General features: G+C 40.3%; 1 protein-coding gene across 1 annotated transcript; it reads left to right on the top strand.

Annotated features, from left to right (window-relative positions):
• Positions 1-500: 500 nt before the first annotated feature.
• Positions 501-11985, top strand: ethe1 (ETHE1 persulfide dioxygenase). The gene is made up of 7 exons (XM_006641663.3): positions 501-1046; positions 5088-5232; positions 5385-5533; positions 6187-6316; positions 8535-8624; positions 9375-9491; positions 11152-11985. The coding sequence occupies exons 1-7, from the start codon at positions 843-845 to the stop codon at positions 11196-11198; spliced, it is 882 nt and encodes a 293-aa protein (XP_006641726.2). The 5' UTR covers positions 501-842; the 3' UTR covers positions 11199-11985.
• Positions 11986-23158: the final 11173 nt, after the last annotated feature.

Genomic DNA, 23158 nt, shown 5'->3' with positions numbered 1-23158 from the left:
GTTTTTTTAATACAAGAAATTAAGAAATGTCCCTAAGAAGGGAGATGTTTGATATATGTCACTCATTGGTATTTGGACCAGTCAGTTCTGTTAACTTGGAAAGGATAATGCACCAAATGGTTGAATCTGCTAATCCCAGATAAATGTTTCACTTCTCTCCAATGCGGTTTGACCCCATAAAAAGCTTTTTTTTTTTGTTCACACACTCTCACTTTCACTCTGTATGAGACGCCGTTAACTATTGTGAGCAAGTTTAATAATTTTGGGAAGAGCAGTGTTTTTAAAACGCCTCAGTTTTGATCATTTACCGTGCAAAAACATGAAGAATCATGAAGAATTAAAATACGTTGGGGAAATGAAAGCAGACAAAATTCTAACAGCAGGTTTTTTGTACTGACAAAGCAATACTTTTTTTGTTTATTTTTTTGCGACAAAGTAATACTCTTACTAGCTATTTTACAACAACACACGTGGGGGGCGGGCTTACGTGTCGTACTGTAGGTGGGGCGGAAGGGTTTACAATTTGGGTCTATAAATAAAAATGTCCTTTTGGATGTTACGGTGGTATCGCGTAAACATTTAGTTGGGCAATAAAAGGTAACATTTATTGTTCTGGCTAAGGGCACTCTTTTTACGCTTACGTGCTCCGTCACCCCGTCAAGGAAGTATCTCTGCTACGAGTCATGCAATGAGAAACACATAGGCCACGGAGCTGGGGAGAGGAAAGTTCACTTTTCAATTGGTTTCTCGCCCCTGGGCCTGTGCACTCACACTGCCCCAACCGGCTTGGCAAAACCCGACTATATCAGGACTTCTTGGCTGACAACCCGATCATTATAAGAATGAGCTCTGCGGTGCTCCGCACGTCCAAACCCGCCCTTGGTTTCGCCTCGCTCGTCAGACTTGCCGGGCAGTCGAACGGGTCCCAAGCCGGTCTGACTCGCACTCTCCTCGGCTCACTGAGCTCCTGTCACCCGCTGCACCGCAGGAGCTGGAGACACTACAGTGTGAGGATGGATCAGAGGACCGGGCTCCTGTTCAGACAGGTGGGCTGTGGGGTCACTAGTATTGATCCCGATCGTCTCGTTATTTTGTTATTATTTCTGTGTGATTTCATTCGGAGGTCATCCAGCTCCCATGATACGCTGACTGAAGTGATCGCTCTGCCGAATGAAAACAGGAAGTTTACTATGTGCCAAAATACAAACTTGAGATACATTTTAAAGCCTTTCATATGGAATTCTGAACTTTAAAGCAATTTATTGAAAGAACTGTAAGCCTAATAATGATATCATTAACTTTGTCATACCAACTGATGCTTTAAAATAAATTACGTCTTAACTTTCTGGGTTATGCTTCTAATTCGCAAATATAGAGCGAATCCACAGCGTCACCAAGTTGCTGTCAGTAGTAGGTTGTTAGGCTGTTGTTGTGACTGTAGTCTAGCCTCATTAAAAGCATCCTGCTAATTGCTGAAGTGATGGCTATTGAGTGACAACTGACGGAGAAGTGGCGCTGCCTGTACCAGACTCCTTACATAGAAAAGCGTGAATTTTAAGGGTTGGGAGAAGCAATACTGCCATTTTATGGAAGCTGGAACCAAGCATTAAGTCAAATTGAAATAATTAATACCCTAATGCTGTTATTAGTGTTATTAATGTCATTACCAGTTACAAAGAGATCACTTAGCCAGCCAGTAAAATTCAGTTTTTCCTTTTACTTGAGGAAAGTCAGCACTTCAACACAAATCTTTTGGTTCCTCATTCAAGAAAGTCACAAAATCTTTATCAGCAGTAGCAGTCAATGAGTTGTGCGGCTTGGAATGTTTTGAAAATCCCCATTGAATTTGCTTTGTGAGCATGACCTTGCCTATTTCAGTGTAGGACTTAATGGTAACCTGACTCTCTGACCTTTGGCTGATGTTTGAAGTATTTCTCCATTCCACACGAACTGCATCAGTATATAAAATCCATCCTGTGTTAAAAAGTCACTTAACCTAAACAAGAATTGAATCTCTTTATTGCCAAAGTTTCCGATAAACTCAGTTGATGCATCATAGTAGAAAATAGAAAAACATTGAGTCACTATTTACGGTATACATTGGCTTATATAGATTGGTTGATTTCTAGCATTTCTTAATGTCTTGTTGTTACCTCAGTACCATGGTATAGGAGAATGTTTGTTGTAAATGTACAATAAAGTACTTCCCAGTTTTCTGTTTGCAGTACACAATGTTTTTTGTGTTACAGTATGTGGTGTAGGTGGCAGCATTTTGAAGTTGGTGCACAAGACATGCTAACACTAGTCAAGATCAGTTTTGTCGCCTTCTTGACAAAATGCAAAGTTCCCATTAATTACATTCCTAAAACATGCTCAGCTCTTCATAGCAAACCTTTGGTCTCATTTTGCAACCTTTGTTAAAACACATACAGTGGTAAATTATGTGTGATTACTGTTGCTGGATTATTACTGTTAAAAGATTATTGCACTGTGTGTAATACAATGTGTGCAATGCAGATTTACTGGGAGCAATGTGTTGTTGGTTGGAAGAATAATGACTTGCATTGTATTTTCTTTTCTGGTGGGAATTCCTACATTCAGTGCTAGAAACTACAGGACTTCATCTAGTTACCACTGTGAACCTTGACAACCCTTATCTTTTATAGTGGTACCTATCTTAGTTTACTGTAAGGTAATCACTTCAGTTTATGACTGCAATTAAATGTATAAACCCGTGATGGAGTAAGTGTTACAGAGGAGTACACTTGAATGACTGGCAGCTGGGTGGTACGGTTGTGTTCCCTAGAGTGGGTTAATGACCCTCAAGACACTCTGTCCAGTGGATTAAGCATGATGCTAGCGACCTGTTAGGACCTGTCACACTGAAGCATTTGTCTGAAAACGTTTGATGGTAGAATCTGTTGTCAAGCCACACTTCTGAGACCATTAAAAACAATTTAATGAATGTCTTTCTGCACATGTTTTTGAAAAAAGGAAAAACAGTCACCAGCTGCCCTAATGAAAAAGATTAAATGTCATTTCTTAAGCCTTTGTCAAGAATGGTTCAAATTCTAGAACACAGTATTGTAATGTTAGAAACTCACAACTTACTGGAAACTATCTTCTGTGGCATTGGATAGAGTTGTTAATCTTAGTTATAAGAATTATTATGCTGCATTTACTAAGTCATGTCAGTCAGGGTGCTCCTGTGCAGTCTGGAGGGCTGGTGTCTCTGCTGTTGTTCCATTCCAGTCCAGCCTTTAAACAACCTCAAGTAGCTTGTTAATGAATGAGGAATTAATTCTAATGACCCCCCAAAACAATTGATATTTAAAATCGACAGTATATGCTATATTGTCCTAGAAACATGCATGTGTAAGGATAGTTATATTTTTGTTATATGTTTCTTTAAATACTTAGTATATGCCTAGCTGTGTATTTTTGCTTTACTGTCCCTGTGTCTCTGCAGGTTTTCTTGGTCTCCTAAACCCTTAATGTTTGCATTTTTGCATAAGAAAGTGTTCATATATTGTAGTATATACTTCCTTTGATGGAAAAATAACTAAAAACGTTTTCTTTGTTGTACAGCACTATGTACAGGCAGTAAGACTTAAAAGTCTGAACAAATCTCTCTGCGCTTATGTTGTGTGTACCTATATAGTTTAGTCAAATGATATTAAGATGTCTCGTGAAAATCAAGAAAGAAAGTTCCTGTTCATGCTCACTTAGTATAGCAACCGCAGTAAATAAGGTGCAGATTTACCAAGATTTACCAAGCTGTTAATAGCAACAGGAAGCATGAATCAGTAAAAAAAATAGATTGTGATACCTGTCACGTAGTACAGCAGTGAACGCAACAGTGGATATGTAGTGAAAGGTCCACAGGTGCTTTCTGATTGGATGGTCTTTCAGGAAGTGCTATAATAAGGCCTGAGTCTGTTCAAGTTCATAAAAACAGGTGTGGGCGAAACCTGAGTGTTGTGGTTACAGCCTAGTGTATTTACAATCTCAATGAAACACACTTTTTATGTTTTTTTTTATGAAACTGCTTCTGCTTTGGATATTCAAGTTTTTCAAGAACGGAATTAAAATTGTATTTTACCTATAAGAATTAAATAACAGTAGTTTATAGATATAAATTATTTCCTTGAACATCTAGTGTACAATTCTGAGTTTTTTCATGTTTTTTTAATGTGCACTTTGATCATCTGTCCCAGTCTTTTGAATCAACAACTCTTCTATAATGCCTGTTGCCATACAGTTGACTGTCAAGAATGTACTGTAAGTTGTCTGTGTATTCTAACTTGATGAATTGTATGTCTCTGTGGAGCAAATCATCATGGGAACTCAGCTTTGCAGAGCTTAGCAGGCAAGACGAATCACAGTGAAAGTGTTCTGTATAATGATTTGAAATTACTGGATGCTCAGCTCATGAAAAACTCAAGCATGAAAATTGGCAAAAAAAGCCTCCTAGTGTGTTCTCATTTAGTGATGACTGCTCCAAACTCACCCAAGCAGCTTTGTGACTGTGCTAACACATTAATGACCCTGCACACGATATTGGAAGTGAAGAAGTGATTGGATGGTCCATCAGGGCCCATAAGAGACTACTTTCTCAGGCAGCTCAGAAAGTTTGGTACAGTATGTCTCAGGAAGCCATGATCCATTTTTACAGGGCAACTTAGCCTCTCGGGAGAGGAAACAGCGGGAGAGAGAGGTCCACACTGCTTCTGAAAATACTTGGCTGTGACTGATCATCTGTTACTTCCATATAGGCAACACTTTTAAATAGAAGAACTCTGAATATTATCAGTGACCACTCCTACACAGCCTTTTCCCTGTTATAAATATTACAATATTTCTTGGTAAATTGGTGGATTCTATCTTCACTGTAATGTAGCATCGTTTTGTATTTTGCATATGATGTGCGGGATTTAGGATTTTTCTTCCCCCTTCTTCCATCTGTCTTGTTTTTGTATCTGTGTAATTTCGGGCACAGCAGAAGGGCTGGTTTGACCACGAAGTTGACTTTGGAAGGTTCAGACGCGCCAGAATGTGGTGAACTGTCACGCTCTCTCTTCCTCTAGCTGTTCGAGTCGCAGAGCAGCACGTACACCTACCTGCTGGCTGACGCCCAGACCAGGGAGGCGGTTCTGATCGACCCAGTTTTGGAGACAGTGGAACGGGACGCTCGGCTGGTGGAAGATCTGGGGCTCAACCTCACAATTGCGGGTCTGTCGTCACGTGACTTTCCCTCTCTTTTCACACTTTTCCCCACCTGCAAAGAGCCCTACCCATCAGCCCCTCTTCTCTCAGTCCCCCTAGATTGACTGACGACTGTTCATGCCAGAACGTGGCCTTTTGTCATCTTTTTCCACACCCAGTCAACACCCACTGTCACGCGGACCACATCACCGGCACGGGACTGCTGAAGAAAAGACTGCCTGGCTGTCACAGTGCCATCTCCAAGGACAGCGGGGCCACCGCCGACATCCACCTCAAGGAGGGAGACAGAGTTACCTTCGGCAGATATGTACGTCCACGCACCCGAGAAACTGATAAGCACATATTGCTAAGAAGGTGCTCCTCTGCTACAGCTTCCAACTTTCTGAAATGCTACTCTTAATGAACTGTCTCTTCGTTTACTGCTTCGAATGAGCTTTTACCTTGCAGCAACCACAGTTAAAAGAACTTCAGGCAAAATGTCGGCTTTTCTCAGTTTGCAGGATGCTTTTAATTAAATAAGGGAACCATGAGACTGCAAGAATAAGTATCATTGCTTCAAGCAATGTTCAATTATGTGTAAATATTTGATAAGTGACAACAGGAAAGCTAAGAGTAGTGTATATAATGTATGTCTAGAATAGAGGACATGGCCGATAATGTCAAGCCCTTTGGGTCTAGCTTGGATTTTAAATTTAATTTGGGGCATCTTGTCTCCATGGAAAACCGGAGACATTGAGCGCCGATGCCTTTTGAAGTATGGATGTGAAGATATTCCAAGATACCCCCTTTCCTGATATTTCCTCCTGTTTGTAACCCCTGGGCTTTAACTACACAGTTGAATACTCAATGTTGACAGGTATGCCACAAGATGAAGTCTCTTTTGGGTTTGTAAGTGTGTAGCTGAATTGACGGCTGCTTTCCATATTGCTTTTTATATCATCTACCTGTTTGCCCTCTCAGTCCCTGGAGGCTCGAGCCACTCCTGGACACACAGACGGCTGTATGACCTTCGTCCTCAATGACCAGAGCATGGCCTTCACCGGCGACGCACTGCTGATCAGGGGCTGCGGACGCACTGACTTCCAGCAAGGTACTGACCGCAAACCACAGTTGAGCCCCATTGAGTAAAGGGAGCAGTATTCTCTATTATCATGAGCGCTGGGTGGTATTTTCTGACAGTCATTTTATTGATATCTAAAAATTGCGATTCATTTTCTCCTTTTTTAAATTCAATCTCACATAGATACTGTATGTTATTGAGTAACTGTGTAAACCCTTTCGGTTGTAGTTGTAATAAGGTTTTGTCTCACTAGATGGCAACAGAGCAAAGCAGATTCCCAGAAACACAGCTAGATAAGGCACCGCAAGCTGTATACTCCTGTGGTTTTCATTTCCACCTCTGATTTTAGTTATTTAGTTGAACTGGTTAGTTGTATAATTGTATTATCCTATTTTTTTAGGGTTTAATCAATTTCTAATCAAAAACAGTTTTCTCCACTCTTCAGCCCTTTTAGTTATTGAAATTCTGTGTGTGAATATGAATCACAAGCAAACATTACCATCTTAAAAATGTAGTTTAATACCAGGGAAAATAGTGTAATTACACTTGGCGTTTTGATGGAATACAAAACAAATGCAAATAGAATTATGTAAGCAGAAAAAATGCAGACAGTATTGTGGAGGTTAGCCCTTCTCACTGTGGTTAGTTCAGTCCAGGGCTGGGAATGTATGTGGAGTTTACATTTTCTGTCCATATTCAAATGAATAATCTTCACCTTCGCCAGATTCTTCCCACCTTCCTACACGCATGCTATGATAGCAAGGGCAATGGGTTTCACTATTATAAGATTCCAGACACATCTTTATGAGTTTTATTATGTTTTAGACACATCCTCATGGCCAGGTTTCGTAAGTATTTTCTGAAATGTAAAAAGCATTAGGAAATGTATTTTACTTCAGAGACCAATTGAGTCTTTATTTTGTTGTTCATACTACATGTAGCGTGTTTCAGAAAATACGCAGTAATACACATTATGAATGTTACAGATTATGGTGAAGTTCACTGACAATCTGGAGTTTTCAAAGAAACAAAATAGTCTGTTGTCTGAAAGGCATTACTGGACGTGATGCAGGTTGTGTGGAAAAATATCAACATACAAAACAAGTTACAGAACATTGATTCTTCTGCTTGATGCTGCATTGGGTTTGCATGCTGTCACACCAAATATACTCTCAAGTCTTGTCCTTTCCAGCCTCTATAGCAAAGCATAGCATCCCATAAGAAGGTGTTGAACATTTCAGATCTTAGTGAGGATCTTGGTCATTAAAGATTAAACATTAACTGCTAAATGGAAAAGCCATTGCTCTATTTATCGTTTCAAAGTTATATTCTTAGTGTATTCCACATTAGACCTTGTGTCCTATCTAGGGTGCAATCTCACATTTTTCCCTGGGGTTGCCACTATCCTTCGTAAGAATAAGCTGCTTTCCACTAATGATATGGTAATAGATGAATGATTTCCTTGTTGCCCACCTGCAGGTGCTGTCCGTTTGTAAATTCTTTGGTGAAAGTAAGCCTGTGCAGTCCAGTACTGCCTACAAAAGAAAAAAAAATGGTTCTGGTACAAACTAGATATTTTAGCAAGACTGTGTTTTTTATTTGGACCCATAACGCACCAATTTCAATTACACCACCGGTCTGTGGCACTGTGCGTGTTGTTGTTTTAAATTCTGTCCAGTAAGAATAATTGTAACCCAGGTTTTTTTACATAAGAGCCTGTAGACTAAAAATACTATAGACGGGGTTCTTGATTGAGCATTCAGTGATGCTATTTCACTTGCACCCCAATTGAGCAAATGGAGAGCACAAGACCCCCCATCCTTTAGCCCTCCCCCATGCCCCAGGTAGTATGTTATAGTCCATTGCCCATTTGTTGATCTGGGCAGCATGGAACAAATAAACCTCAACATCTTGTTCAAGGCCAGATCCGTTGTGCCCATCCTGCTGGTTTGAATGCATTCTCCTGCCTGTGTATTCTTCAGCACTGTAAGCACTGCTCCAAACCAACAACTTGGACATAAAGTGTCTGAGTCTGACTTCAGGTTCAGTGTAAGCGACCCATACTGTAAGTCATCTGGGGTGCTTTGCCCTTTTTTTTGGGGGGGGGGGTTCCCTCTATATTTTGATCGGTCAGGATGGCAAGCCCCACTTTCTGTGGTTAGGCTTTTCATGATCAATTTTGCCGTGGTACAGCAGAGGCCTCTGCCGACGCTTTCCCCCATGCTGTTTAGTGTCTCTTTCTCTCAAGGCTGCGCTTCAGCCCTGTACGAGTCTGTGCACAAGAAGATCTTCACCCTGCCTGGAGAGTGCCTGGTGTACCCTGCTCACGACTACACGGGTAAGAGACTCCTCCTCCAGCGTCTAACTCTAGGGTGAGACAGCTCCCAATGGCTGGTTGAGATTTTATTGCAATTAAACACTGGACACTGCAATTAAGTGTTTATCATGATGTCAGACTCAATATATTTAATATAATAAAGGCTAGATTTGACCAGTGAGACAGTCTTTAGGAACATGTACATGGTGCGGCTACTGGCAAATGGGGAAGTAAAGAGAAATTTGGGCACATTTAGAAAAAACAATACCCTTAATGTGCAGGAAGTGTATAATCCAAAGGTCAGGAAAACAAAAATAAGATTGCAAAGTGGGTTAATGAATAAGTAAGTAGGGGGCTGATACAATAATGTTTTAACCTTTATCCATAGGACAAGTCTGATTCATTAAGATAAGATATAACTCTTTTTAAAAAAGGAAATCAAGACTCAGTGGTATCTTGAAGATAACTTGGCCAGTGGTGCAAAAGATCACTGTAAAATAAACCCCATTTTTCTTTTAGTGATTTTTATGAAGTATAAAATATAAAGAGGAGATAACTTTTTTATTATGTGTTGTAGGGGCTAAACCATGCATAATGAAGGGGTATTGTTAATATGATGAATAACTACTTCACTACACTATAGACAACTAGCAGTGTCACAAATGTGCCCTTTGCTGTAGCTGTCAGCACTGATTGTCATTCCAGATGATTTCCTCGGGCAATGTGGGTGAAAGCCCCAGGCCAGGCTGAGTGTGCTGCTGTCTCTCTCAGGTCAGTCAGTCTCCACGGTGGATGAGGAGCGCCGTCTCAACCCCCGTCTGACCAAGAGCTTGGAGGAGTTTGTGAAGATCATGAATAACCTCAACCTTCCCAAGCCTAAACAGATTGGTAAGAGCGCGTCTCCATGGCCTCGCTGCAAGAGCTTGTCACACACATCCTGGCCAGACAGGTGTTCAGAAAATCCGGTCCCTATCATTTTTTCTAGAAGTTGGGCTTTGCGGTTGGAATTTAGAATCATAGATCATAATGAAGGTGATAAGTTAGAGTATGAGTGGCAAAGTGGTACTGTACATTGGTTAGCTTTGCTGCCTCTTACTTCTGGGACCCTCGGTTGAATTCCTGGGGTGCTATCTCCATGAAGTTGAATGTTCTCTCACATGTTTGTGTAGGGTTTAGGGTAGGTCTTCTCCGGGTGCTCCAGTTTTCTTCCACAGTCTAAAGACATACTGGTAGGGTAATTGGCTTCAGGGACAATTGACCCGAGGTGTGAGTGTGTGTGTCTTCCTTGCAATGGACTGGTGTCCCATCCAGGATGTACCCTGCCTTGTGCCCATTGCTTGCCAGGATAGGCTCAAGCTCAACTCTGATTTGGAAAAGTGATGGATGGATGGATAGAAAACGGTGACCAGCGAGCAAAATACTCAAGGGGAGAAAAAGGTTAGAACACTTCATTACTGGTTTAACATCCTGTAAAAAAGTCTGAATTGCCAAGCAGTAGCTAGCTATTCATGACTAGGGTGGCAAAAAACTCACTGGCACCTCATACCCACTAGTGCTTTTTTTAGTTTCACAACTGGTTCCCATAAAAAGGCTTCTTAAGTGAGACTCTGCGTTTTGCATGCTTGAACTGAAACTAATATACCAGAGTTGGAGGCATATCTGAGGCAGCTCGTATATTGTTTGGCTGACCTATCCGGGCCACTGTATTGCTGACCTTCCCAGTCTGTTCAGCTGGGGAGCGGCACACCTGCACGTTTTCACGATGCTACATTCGGAGAGGTGCGAGCAAAGCTATTCCATTTTGTTTACCTTCAGAGTAGATTGCTGGGTGTACAGTGCTTGCCAATTATCTTGTTTTTGTTTTTCACGTTGTTTGCAACGGGGCGTGACGAGTTTACCCTCGAAGGCTGGTGAAAAGCCCAATTAGGCAACAGCGTCAAGGGACGGCCACAGAAAACCTAACGATTTTCAAAAAGCGAGCTGCCACCAGCTGAGATCATTTTTGTTTGCTGTGCTCCACAGTTAGGGCAACTTTGCAATTCCTTCCAATGCCTGAAGCCTTTAAGAATCTGATTAGATACTGAAGATCACACAGCCAGACTGTGTGAATCTGTCCAATTAATATGACAGTGTCTAGTCAAGGGGATCCAGAATAATGTAGAGAAGGCTTTCTGTTTCTTTTCTAACTCCTTGTTTATTCAGGAGGTGGGGAAAACACAGTGAACACAGTGTGCGTACTAAATAATGAGTCCAAATGGAAATTGAAAGCACAGATGAGATGAAACCATAAACCCCTTGTACCTCTTGAGGATCAGACAGTTGGGAACTGTTCACAGCTCTTTCGTGCACGGCTAGTTTCATTTGCTCAGATGTGTGGTTTTGTATCACACACTAGGAATAACAGCACCCAAGAAGAAAGTGTCTTGAAAGGAGTATGGAGTGTTGAGTGAAAATGTGGCTTATGGTTGATCCAGGCTCCACAGATAGGACTGAGTGCCTCCAGTCTATCTGCTTCACAGACAGAACCGTCTCTCCGTTTCTTCCACAGATGTTGCTGTGCCTGCCAACCTTGTCTGTGGGATCCAGAACGTGTGAAGATGGCAAAGAAGTGGATTATAACCTTCTGTCTGTTTTTATGATCATTATTGTGCTGATTGTGACTTTTTAATTTGAAATGTATGCCACCTTGTTCAACTGACATCGTTTTTCGGACTAATTCCAAAATTGTTCTGTGAATGTGCACGTTCCATGTTCACTGTGCAGGCATAGGCTGGGTTGAAAAGGAGAAGCTGAATTCCCAGATCAGAATTTTGCGAGAACTTTATCTGCAGTAGCGATAGAATTTAGCCTGAACCATGGGAAATAAGGCTAGTTGGGTGAGAGAAGGTGAATATGATTTTGGCACTTGGGAGAAAGAAAGCACTTTTATTCCTCTGGCTGTACACTGCAGAGGGCAGCAAGATGGCCTGATGTTTGAGTTGCTGCTTCACAATTTGATTCCAGCTTGGGGATACCTTCTGTGTGGAGTTTCCACGTTCTCCTGTACTATGTTGGCTTTCACTGGGTGATCTGGTTTCCCCCCATAGTCCAAATTCTGAGAATGTTCTCAGAATGGGTGTTGTGCCACACATTAACACCCTTATGGTAAATGTACCATAAAGGATGTCTGCCGTAATACTCATTCTTCCCACATCAACTTCTCTCTGTCCTTTCTTTTTGAAAACAGCTTAAAAAAAAAACTCCTGCTGGAGTGCCCATATCAGACAGTACATCCTCCTAAAAAAGAAGTCTGTAATCAGAAAGAAAATGGATAAGAATGTCATGCACGGGTTTTTTAAGAAATTAAATAACAAGAATAATAAAACAGAGCGTTTGTCCCTGGTCGCTGAACATAAATGGTGTTTCTTCAGACCAACTGGTCTGTTTCCACCAAGAAACGGCTCATCGAAAGTCAGCGAGCAACCAGACAAACAAATTTTGTTTCTAACCTCTCATAAGCGCTTGAAAATCTTCTGGGAAAAAGAACCTCTTCCTGAACATAGCTGGTTACTTTAAAGATCAGGGATATCTGCTGATGTTGTTGCTCTTGAGGACTGGAATTTATGTGGCAGATCAGCAGTGCTAGTCTGTTGAGTTTCAAGCCTGTTCCTTCCACTGAAACCAAATGAGACAGTCCCAGGAAAGAGGTGGATTTGGAATGATCAGTTAGGGAACAGTCTGGAGCTGCCCCGTGCAATAGGCATCGATCTGTGGGAAGGCATCCAATAGAGTTTTTAAGGAATGGAGTGTTTTCTGGAATTGGCTGCCGCGGTCAGCATAAACTGTTCTTTGGTGGGTAGCTGCGTCAGCATGCGTAGGCTGCAAAGGAACAAGTAATAGGTTTATTCCATGCTGAAAAAAAGAAGAAAGAGAACACAACGTTTCGGCCGTGGAGCCTTCTTCAGGTGAAACGTTGTGTTCTCTTTCTTCTTTTTTTCAGCATGGAATAAACCTATTACTTGTTCCTAAACTGTTCTTTTCCTTTTTTTTCTGGGAACAGTGGAATGTTTGTTCAGCAGTAGATGCTGTTTATCAATCCATCTAACCACTTCATCCAATTTGGGGTCACGGGGGGAGCCGGAGCCTATCCCAGCGATGGGATAGGGGCGCAAAGCACTGTACACCCTGAACAGGACACCGGACCATTGCAGGGCACACACAGAAACAAACACGCACGCGCCAGGGCCTGTTTTCCTAGAAGCCAGTTCACCTATCAGTCTGTCTTTGGACTGTGGGAGGAAACCAAAGCATCTGGATAAAATTCGCCTGAACACAGGGAGAACTTACAAACTCCGCACAGACGGGTTCAGAATTGAACCCAGGGCCCCAGGAATACTAACCACCATGGTACTATGTTGCACTAAAATCTGTTTATTTAAACATGAAGTTTCAGACTGCCTTTGATGGTGTCTATATCAAGATTTGATTTTTATGCCGGCCTGAAATCAATACTGTAGGCTAGAGATCAAGGAAATGCCTGGAAAAGAGCCACTTGAATAGGTTGTACATTTGTAATTTGTATAATAATTAAAAATTTCAACTCATATTAAAGTTCAAGGGTCATAAACATACAGCACAGAAAGCTAGGTAAGAACTGCTTTAAACTGACTTTATACACCAGTTGTGGGTGATTGTAAAAAAACGGATTAATCGACAGTGGCTGTAGGGGGTGATTCACTAGAGTCTTTCAAAGCTCAGTACCAGGTGGTGGAGTCAGTAAATTAAACAAGATGGATGACTTCTTTCAGCAGTTACAGGTCTGATGTTCTTCCATTACAGAGAAATCCTCTTACCTTTAGACATGAAGCTTCCAGAAATCAGTCAATATGTAATAAGCAACAAAAGATTGTTACGGCAGTGTAGTTTCTGCAAGATGTGTTGCTGTGCAGGTTGACTGTGTGCTACAGAACGATTAAGAGGAGCACCTTGTCCCACTCTATGGCAAATAAGAAATAGAAAAGTGGGAAAATGCTGAAGGGGGTTATATAAAACTTGGAAATGTCACAGGCTCCTAACAGGACAGGGAGAACTTGAACATAAATGTTCCAGTCAGGCAACACATTGTATTCTGCAAGAACCTTCATCGGAAGCAAGATTTTGTTTTGTGGAACCAGTCAAACAATGAATCACATATTTATTTCATTTAGTGCCTTTGCATGGTGATTGTCATCTTCCAACAGAGAGTTGGGATTACAAGGTGGTACTAATTTGTAGCAGTGTTTTTACGAAATGAACAGATTTTTATATTAAAAGCATTTATGTCCTTTTAATAAGCTTATTTAGTGGCTGTACCATAGTCAGAACTTAACATCTGCTGATGGGTTTAGCTTCTGGGGAGTGTGATGTGAAACTGTTATCCTGTATGTGACCGTAAAGAGGTGAGAATTGGAATCACATTGCACACTGCAGCAGGGTCATCTCTGTAGGGGAATGGAATAACTGAATCAAATAAATCTGTTAACATGCCACACTGTCCTGTCTGTTTCTCCATTTCAATATACACTATACACTTTGTAAAAATGCAAAGGAAAAGGAGGAAATGACCAGATCCAGATTTTTTCGTAACCCCGATAAAATAAGAACAAATGCCAACAATTGGAATGAGATTGCATAGTGTCTTTCTTAAAACAATTGTAAAAATGTTCAACTGTAATCACGGTAGTATTGTGTAGAACGAAGCCATATTCATCATAAATTGATTGCAAATAAACGAGTCACATTTATTTACACCTCTTCATATTCTCATAAAACCCAACTAAAACACAGCTACAGTAACATTCTGCTCTTTGGAAGTTTATTGGTGGCATCTGGTACTATGTACTATAGGAGCCTCAGAAGATTTCTTGTTTTCCTCAAGTATAAAAAAGGAAGTAACACATGGAAGTCATTCAGTAGCGGCATCTATCATCTGGTTTAAGTTAGAGAGCTCTCGGAAGATTCTCCAATAGTACGGTAAAAGCTTCAGATATGTAAGTATATCTTGCCACCATGGCCAGTAAGACAAGTGATTTGCGTGTCAGTTGGAGATCTCCAACACAGACTGACATCTTCAGGATGTACTTGAAAAGCACTGTAGTATTCAGTGCCCTGTACATGAATAGAGAGCCAGCCTTACAAACAGGTGGAGGCTGAGGGCAAACCACAAAAATGGATGACTCAAATTTGCCAAAATATATCTAAATAACAGTTGGAACCATGTCTTGAAGTCAAATGAAACGAAAACTGGGCTTTTTGAACATGCTTATCAGCGCAATGCTTGGTGTATACAAGCTGTATTTTCTGTTGAAACAAACACTCATGACTGCTGTTAAATGTATTAGAGGTCATTTATGATTTGGGGCTTTTTTGCATTTCCTGGAAGCCTTGTTAAGATAGGAGGAATCTCACAGAAGGAAGGCAGTTCACAAATGGGAAGAAAGTGCAATTTTGCCTAGAGAGGAATGGTCAGAACTCCTCTCTGAGACGTATCAGAGCCATTTTAGCACAGGAGTAATCCCTGCAGAGCAATATTTACTAACACAAACTGCTGCACTCAATTAATTAATGTATTATCTAGAATTATTTTTTGACAAATACAACTCTTTCTGAGACAATTAAAATACGTTTTTTTTTTTCTGAAGGATGCGTCCAATCTGCAAACCTTTGTTATATCCTGTTTTTTATTCTTATTCCATGGGGCGTATGAATAAATCTGGAATGGACTGGGCATTTAAGTGTTCATGTAGTGGTAGCTAAATATAAAAAAGTACACAAAAGTATTCCACTTTCTTCATAAATATTTTATGCGTCAAAGTCCTTAACTTGGTGACTTACAGAGGGTTATGCAACAGTTTTAACATGCTTGTTCTAACTAGTTTTAACTCTTGTTCTAAGTCCTGAGCTACTCCCAGGGGGCGCTATTGCCTGGCAAACCAAGGATAATTTGCTTATCTGATTTAACACACCCAGTTTCAGTTCTTCATGGGATCTCAGCCCACCAGGCTCATATCTGTGATGTCTGAACAATAGGGCTAAATGTGCAGTTTGAATGCATACTCATGATATCTGAATCAATATTCTCATCAGTGTGCCATTCTAATTAGTTAGGGAACCCTGTGTGTTTGAGGCATCTCCCAGATTAAAGAGCAGCAGGGTGCAATCTCAGTGACATACTGATACACATTGAGAGCCACCACATTCCTAGTTTGTAACATAGTAACAGTGAACAAATGTTCACTAGGACAAGTACACAAGAGCTCACAAATTACACACACTCTATTTCTATGCTTACACTGTGGCTACAGTCGGGTGTAATTGCCTAGGATGCCCATTAGCTTCAGGAGAAATGGATTCAGTTCAACGTGCTTGTAGTGACACAGTGTTCTTTCGTTTAATAAAACTTTATTTTTAGACCACTCACATCTTTTGCTGTATACAACAGACAATTGGTAGGTAAAACAATGCTCTTTATTTACAGTATAGTGACTACAGAACAAGAGAGCTATAAAAACAAAAATCTTGCTTTTCCAGGCTATAACTAACTCTGTACTCTCTTTTTGACTATGCCAGGCGGTTAAGTTGCTTACTGGATTCAAAGCCAAACACACTTTGTTTCAATTTACAACTGTCTCAAAGGCCCATACTTTATTTCCTTTCCTCTCTGGTGTGGTGAGAGAAGTTTTGTACACAACCATATGGGATTTCAATATAACTACATTTAGCTAGTGAAACTAAATTCAACTGAAATTAAGTTCAATTAAAAAATTAACAAGAAACTGTAAAAATACTACAAACAGAAAACGTAAAACAGGGACCTGCAACATCATCTCAGTAAATAACTCCAGAGCGCAAGTTCAATGCTAATGGTTGTTGGGGTTGGTGTTGAAAATGTAGACTACAGCAGGTAACACAAGGTAGGCCTTTGATCGTCCCATAAAAAGGCAGAAATGAAACAGTGTTTCTCAGGACTGGAAACATGACAGCAGATGTTACAGGTATACTTCAAAATTTATCTCATAGAAAAAGAGATAAGAGTACAGACTACAGAAAACACTCAGCAGTCCAAACAGTACACTTCCGCGGGTATGCTGACTGTTTACAGATAGGCAAAAGGAAATTCACAAAGGACATATTTGAAAGGGAGGTAACTCCTAGTTGGACTCTCAGCTATACAACTCTTCACTATATGTGACTTCCTCATAAACCTTTGATCACCTTGTTAATTCAAGATTATTACATGACTTGCCACCATGTGTCCCGAGATTCAGACTCCAATTGATTGGATTCAACTGCAATAGTGTACCTATCCTCAGAGAACAAAGCTTCAACAGGTCAGATAAGCACTGAAAAAAGAGCAGATTGCATGCAGCTGAAGAGATACACAAAGCAAGGATGGCCAGCGACAAAAAGCCAAGGAAATGGCAAAATATTCCCTCCCCTACTGGCCAAAACAGACGGATATACACATAGCAGATGTGCTGATGAAGACAGACAGATTTGTACAGTAATTTTGAATCACTTTAGATAAAAGATGCTGGCAAAACTCCATGAAGAACATCAGGGAACAGACAAAGCCTTAGTAAGAGCAAGCAAATGCTTCTGGTGGCTTTGACTGGAGAGAAATAAATTATGTTGCAGCAAAGGAATACTGGTCTAGGTTCACTGAACTTGAAACCTACCATCATTAACCACATCAAAGACGACCGAGAAGAGCAGATTTGCTCAATTTGGCGTGCCAGAGATGCAGAGATCACAAGTCTCAGTTTGTGTCTTCTGCATTTGCTAACTCTGCAGCACATTACAGCTTTGTTCACAGCAGAGGCAGAGAGAGGTATAAAAACTATAAAATGCTTCTCACTCAGAACATTATCTTCAGAAAGCATTGGAGTACATGGAGCTGATGGGGAGGAGGATAAGTACACAAGTTCCAACTCCACCTCAGCAGCTCAAGTCAAAGGCCAAAGCTCAGATCTTGAAGACAGAAAGGTAAGAGTTTAAAGAGGGAAAATGAGAGCAGTACAGCAAATACAGGAATGCAAGAATTACCAACAGATTCAAATTACGTTGAGACTAAATAGGAAAACCTAACCTAACTTTCAGAATGCAGTCTATTAATGAAAATATGCAGTAAAGGAAAGGTTTTTTTTTTAGTAAAGGGTGAAATGCTACAGTGTGAAAGAACTAATCAAATTGTTGATGTCAGGGGGCTTCTGGAAAAGAACAAGAGGTTAATGGGTTACATATCCATCTATCCATTTCCTATCCTCTTTTCCAATTCAGTGCCATCAGGAAATGGTTACAAGGCAGGGTACACCCTGGATGGGACACCAGTCCATTGTAGTGCAGATGCCCTCACACCGCGGCTAATTTTCCCAGAATCCTGGACCCACACAACTACTAGGTTCCTTACCTACCAAGAGGCTATGAGATACACAAACTCTGCACTTTGATTTTGACATTTTTGCTCCGCTCATTGTTATTTTATCTGGTCTCACTGTTATTTACAGTATCTAATTACTGGTGTGTGTTTAGGATGGTATGAATGTTGGGTGGATGCTGTTTATTACGATTGTATTTGTTTTGTCTTTTAATTGTATGGGCTCACCAAACCAAACTCTGTGAAGCTGGTTGTTATGGCAATAAAGCACTGAACATACAGTAAACGTGAACATGGGGAGAACGTACAAACTCCACACGGATAGCACCCCACCACCCAGGACCACAGTTCTGTGAGGCAGCAAAGTTCTCCCACAGATAATTTGTTGCCAGTGTAAATGTGGGAGTAAAACATCACAGCAAGTCCAGTAACATTAGAGGTGTTTCTGTTTCCTTTTTTTATCCAGCCTTGTGAATTTCACTGCTTGGGTAGAACTCTCAGAACTGTTTTTGTTGTGTTATGCATTGTCTGTGGAAGGTCATGCAGGGAAGGCCAGTTTGTGAGTTTGTTTCCTCAACTAGCTCTTGAGCAGACACTTTGCATCTATATATTCATATTTATAGATTGCAATTCATTATGGATAGGGTAGCATCTCAGTGAAGTTAAGTACTGTAAAAGTCTGAAATGAAAAAGAAATGAAGCTTCTTTATCTCTGTCAGATATTTGCCATGATGACTCAGAATCAAGTTGTGCAGTCCTCTTGTTTGGAGGATAAATCAATTTTATTACAAAGAGCAGCCACATTCCTGTAAGCCTCACCCCAAGGTGTTTCACGGTCAGTCAAGTTACAGCACAGCACTGCGGCACAGCAAAAATGTGTAATCCTTCCGAATCTTTGCCGCGGTAAATATGCACATTTGTGCAGCTTTCCCATGGAATTGCCAGGCTTCAGCCAAACACTGAAATTGCTTTGATGTGGTTTCTAGTTTGCACAATGCTTTATTGAACCTCTCTGCTTTACCATGATTTTACCAACCACATGACCTTTATCCTTCTGGAGCACTATCATATGGTACCCCAAACTGCAGTACACTGAAACATTAAAAAGAAATCTAAGCTGAATCTTTAATAAAATAAGATGTATTCAAATGTTCAATTTATTGAGAAGCTAAAGAAAACTGATATTTTCTTAATCGAGATATACTCTAAGTTGGCAAATGGTTTCTGAGTCTCTAATGATGTGGGGTAAGAAATCAGTGTCTCAGTGCATAAAGACACAAAGAGTAGGCAGTCTATAGAAGACTGTATAAGACTAACACACCAGCCGGAGAGGATATAGGTTTGAGAATAACAGTGATATGGAGTGGTGCCATACCATTAAGGATTTAATATTAGTATTAATATGTAATATGGCTATGATATACCATTTTTGTGGTTTCCTAGGTTTTACTCCTCTTCTGCCATGGTATACTGTACCACTGGGTGCAACCAAGTAAAAATGTCTTTCAGAGAGAAGTCACATGAATTCGAAAGCTGGGAAACTCTGCAAATGCTGTGTTTTTACAGGTCACAGTATGAGCATGCACAAACCTGGCAAACTGCACTAAAAAAGAGTTATTAGTCACACTGGTGATAGGAAGTTTCTGTTAGTACAGTTCTAACTTGTTCTCCATGACACCAAAGGGGGAGTAGATATTGAAGAAGTCTGCTTGCCACTGTACAGAAGGCAGGAAGTCACACTGCAATTCAGCAAAGTTTTGAAATTAATATTAATTTGTTTTGAAATAAGCGATTATCAGGAGAACACAAAATTGTATACTCCATGGTGCCCTGAATCCAAGCACTTTTGTAAGAAGGTTTTACAGCTAGATTAACAGTAATCTAATGAGGCAGTAGGTTCTGTACCAGAGAATAAGATACAGTTTCTAGAATGTCATTAACTTATCAAAGAATCTTCTTTATGCACATATGTGCAATGGATAATGTACAGATTGAGGGAGAAATAATGCATAATGTAACAGCTTAAGGCAGTATCATTTAAAGTGCTTCTCTGTTTCAGAACAAAGCCAAAAGTAGTACAATAGACAGGGACTAAAAGAGACCAGTGGTAATTCACAATGACATGCCAGCAATAAAGATGAAAAAGTTGGGGTGGTTGTTTGTTCCTTATGGTGCTTGAACAACAGGGCACAAGCCAGAGAACAAAGAGAAAGGTTATAGAGTGCAATGTTCTCTAAACTTTTATCGCAGTATGGTGTTAGATGTTTTTTTTCACTTGGAGGGCAATTTGACTGAAGGGCACATGAATAAATGACTTAAGACAAGAGAGGATCATTACTCTGCGATTTGATTTTTGTAATTTGATGGTTAATTTAGAGAGCAGATGGGCAGCAGATAGACCCTGTAATACACTGACATAATAAGCCACTTGCTGTGAAAGAGACTGGCTAACAAAGGTGTCTGGTTACAGCAGCCTGTGGGACCTGAATAACCGGTCAACTAACAAAAAAAGGAAAAAAGCTTTTCTTTTTGGCAAAATGCTTTAGTGTTTTGTATTTCAGACTTCATCTCCTTTTTTCAGGGACAGCTGCAAGGGGCTACAAAGCATTTCTGAAAAAAGGAGTAGAGAAACAAAGCCAATAATAGGTAATGAACTAACAGGTTAATGTCATGTGAGATGCCTGTCAACCACTGTGGTCAGAATTTACATCGTACGGTATCCAATTTATCATCTGGGTTACTAGTATAGAACTGATATAGAATAGCTGGTGTGTGGGGAGCATTCTGGAGCACTATGGCTGCTATTACACCATCCAGGTGGGGCTGCACACTAGTGGTGGTGGAGGGGATCCCCATTACCTGGAAATCGCTTTGAGTGGAGTGTCCAGAAAAGCACTATAGAAGTATAAGCAATTATTATTATTATTATTATTATTATTATTATTATTATTATTATTATTATTATTAAAAGAGATGTATTCACAATCCTGCTTGCTTACAATGTAATAGGGCTTTTTCACATCACCAGAGGTTTAATTGCCTCGTTCTGAATCGCAGACTAAGGTGTTCCGCAAAATCTCTCTGCAGTCTGGATATTTCAATTTTAATAAAAGTGTTGTACAGATACTATTGATTTTAGCCCATTCCTACTTGCGTGCCTCCTGTTCAAATTACAGTTATATAATTAAAATTATCAGAGAATGTAATCTGATCATCTGAAAAAAGAGGCAAGTTTTCCTCAATTTCACTGACAGCCTCGCTGAGTACTGGTCCTGCAGGATTTGTGAGCTGTATTGCATTCTCTGCAGGAAGAGCCATAAATCACCTTTTCGTTTTTTTCCCCTCGCCAGATGTGTTCGTCTGTGCTGTGCAATAAAGCCACATCCTGACAGGCTGCTTCTTTTACGCCTGTGTGTGACATTAGAATTTCCTCACTGGCTGGCCAATGGGGAATCAGTGCCAAAAGACCCTGGAAAGGTGACTGTTAATGGAGTGACACTAGTGTCATAAACAGCCTGGTTAAAGAGGAGGAGTTAGCAGGAATTAGAAATCTCTCCAGATCAGTGGAGGCCAGGATTGGTTGTGGATTGGATTCATAGAAACCTTAAGGTTCTCCAGTTCTCTTTAACTCCTCAATTCTTAAGGAACAAGAAAAACAGCCAAGCGACCAAATACTCAGTTCCATTAAGAGTCTGAGAACACAGATGAACAGAAAGAGATAAGCCCCCATGGTCTTGAGAGCCAGCCAATCAGGAATCAAATCCAGCTCTCCCATGGTGCTCTCTTATGCAACGATGGCCAACCCCAAACCTCAAGATCTATTTTATCACTTGGAATGTTTTTTTTATCAGGACTTTTGAACAATTTTAATTACTTTAAATGCTAATAAAAACATTTATCCCAACCCCCAATTTCCAGACGATTGGTGGTGCTCTATGCCAATTATATACTGTAACAGTCCAGTCTTCAATATCTTGAAGTAGACAACATACTAACCACTTTAACAACTTAGTAAAACAGTTTAATTTATAGAAGAAAGTGAGCAGCATATTAACAATTTCACCAACATTAAACAATGTATTTGATCAAATTTATTTAAATTTTAAAATATTTAACCATTCCTAACACTGTTAAAAAGAACCAAAAAAAAAACTGGGCTGTGAATATCATTCCTATGTTACAGAGATAGGCAGTTTCAGTTTTTCAGAGTTTTATACTTTCAGATAGCATCTATCTAAAACCCAGACAGGTGCTAGATTTTTTTTTATCTTGATTATTTATTTGGAGAAGTAATTAGGATGAAAGGTCTCTGCACACTTACAGTCACTCTATCTTATCTTTTCCTAATACCTAATAGATCGAATTCTTCTCTTATTCGGGCCATTTCAACATGGTAAAAAGAGCTTCAGGCCTGCTGGATTGTTTGCCAAGAGGGAAAGGCAGGCTGGCCCATTGAAACAGCTGACTCAATGAGACAGTTATGAGCTAAGGAGGAGCAAGAGACTCAAGAGGGCAGGGAGTGCTGACTCCTGAGCAAGTAGGAAAGAATCTCTTTCTGATAAGAGCAGGCCACAGACATCCAGACCTTTTAAAGTTGTGGTGCTGTGCAATTTGCACGTCTCACACATTGCAGTGCAGCAACAGTTTTTATTTATTTAACCAGGGCATGCAGGTTGCTTTCTTAAAACCTTTTTCTTAATTAACCTTAATATTTTCTTACTGCTCCTGTAGCTTTACCATGAGTTGTGCTCCTTTATTCTGATCCCCACAGTTTGTATCATGGTTTACTATGCATACTTTTTATCATGTTTACACCAGGCTTTATTACTGTTTTTCTAATTCCGATATCAAACAGACTTTTTTATCTTTTTCTGGTAAAGCGACACGCGTCCACACAGCTGTAATTAGTACACCCCAACATGTTCTCACTGGATCTTTTATTGTACAAGAGACGGTATCCTGGTTCTGGTGGTTCCACACGTCATCCTGTTCTGAATGACCTAGAATGGACTGCTGTTCCATTAGGTCTAACCTGCTTTGCGCCCTATGTCTACCAGACAGGATTATCACCATACTTTTTATTATTAAATATCATTTGGTTCATGCTTTCAACCAAGCTTTGCAAGGTTCCAATGCATTTATAACACTGTATTGTTGGTAC

Source organism: Lepisosteus oculatus, chromosome 27 (assembly GCF_040954835.1).
Source record: "Lepisosteus oculatus isolate fLepOcu1 chromosome 27, fLepOcu1.hap2, whole genome shotgun sequence".
Classification (NCBI taxonomy): domain Eukaryota; kingdom Metazoa; phylum Chordata; class Actinopteri; order Semionotiformes; family Lepisosteidae; genus Lepisosteus; species Lepisosteus oculatus.
Note: the sequence above shows the minus strand (reverse complement) of the source record. Positions and strands in the feature narration are given on the sequence as shown.

What these genes read in the sequence shown, in the direction of transcription:
- ethe1 (XM_006641663.3), top strand. Translation starts at nt 843, where the DNA reads ATGAGCTCTGCGGTGCTCCGCACGTCCAAACCCGCCCTTGGTTTCGCC. An exon ending in GCTCAACCTCACAATTGCGG is followed by an intron (nt 5,233 to 5,384) that starts GTCTGTCGTCAC and finishes TTCCACACCCAG; the next exon opens with TCAACACCCACTGTCACGCG. An exon ending in CCCTGCTCACGACTACACGG is followed by an intron (nt 8,625 to 9,374) that starts GTAAGAGACTCC and finishes TGTCTCTCTCAG; the next exon opens with GTCAGTCAGTCTCCACGGTG.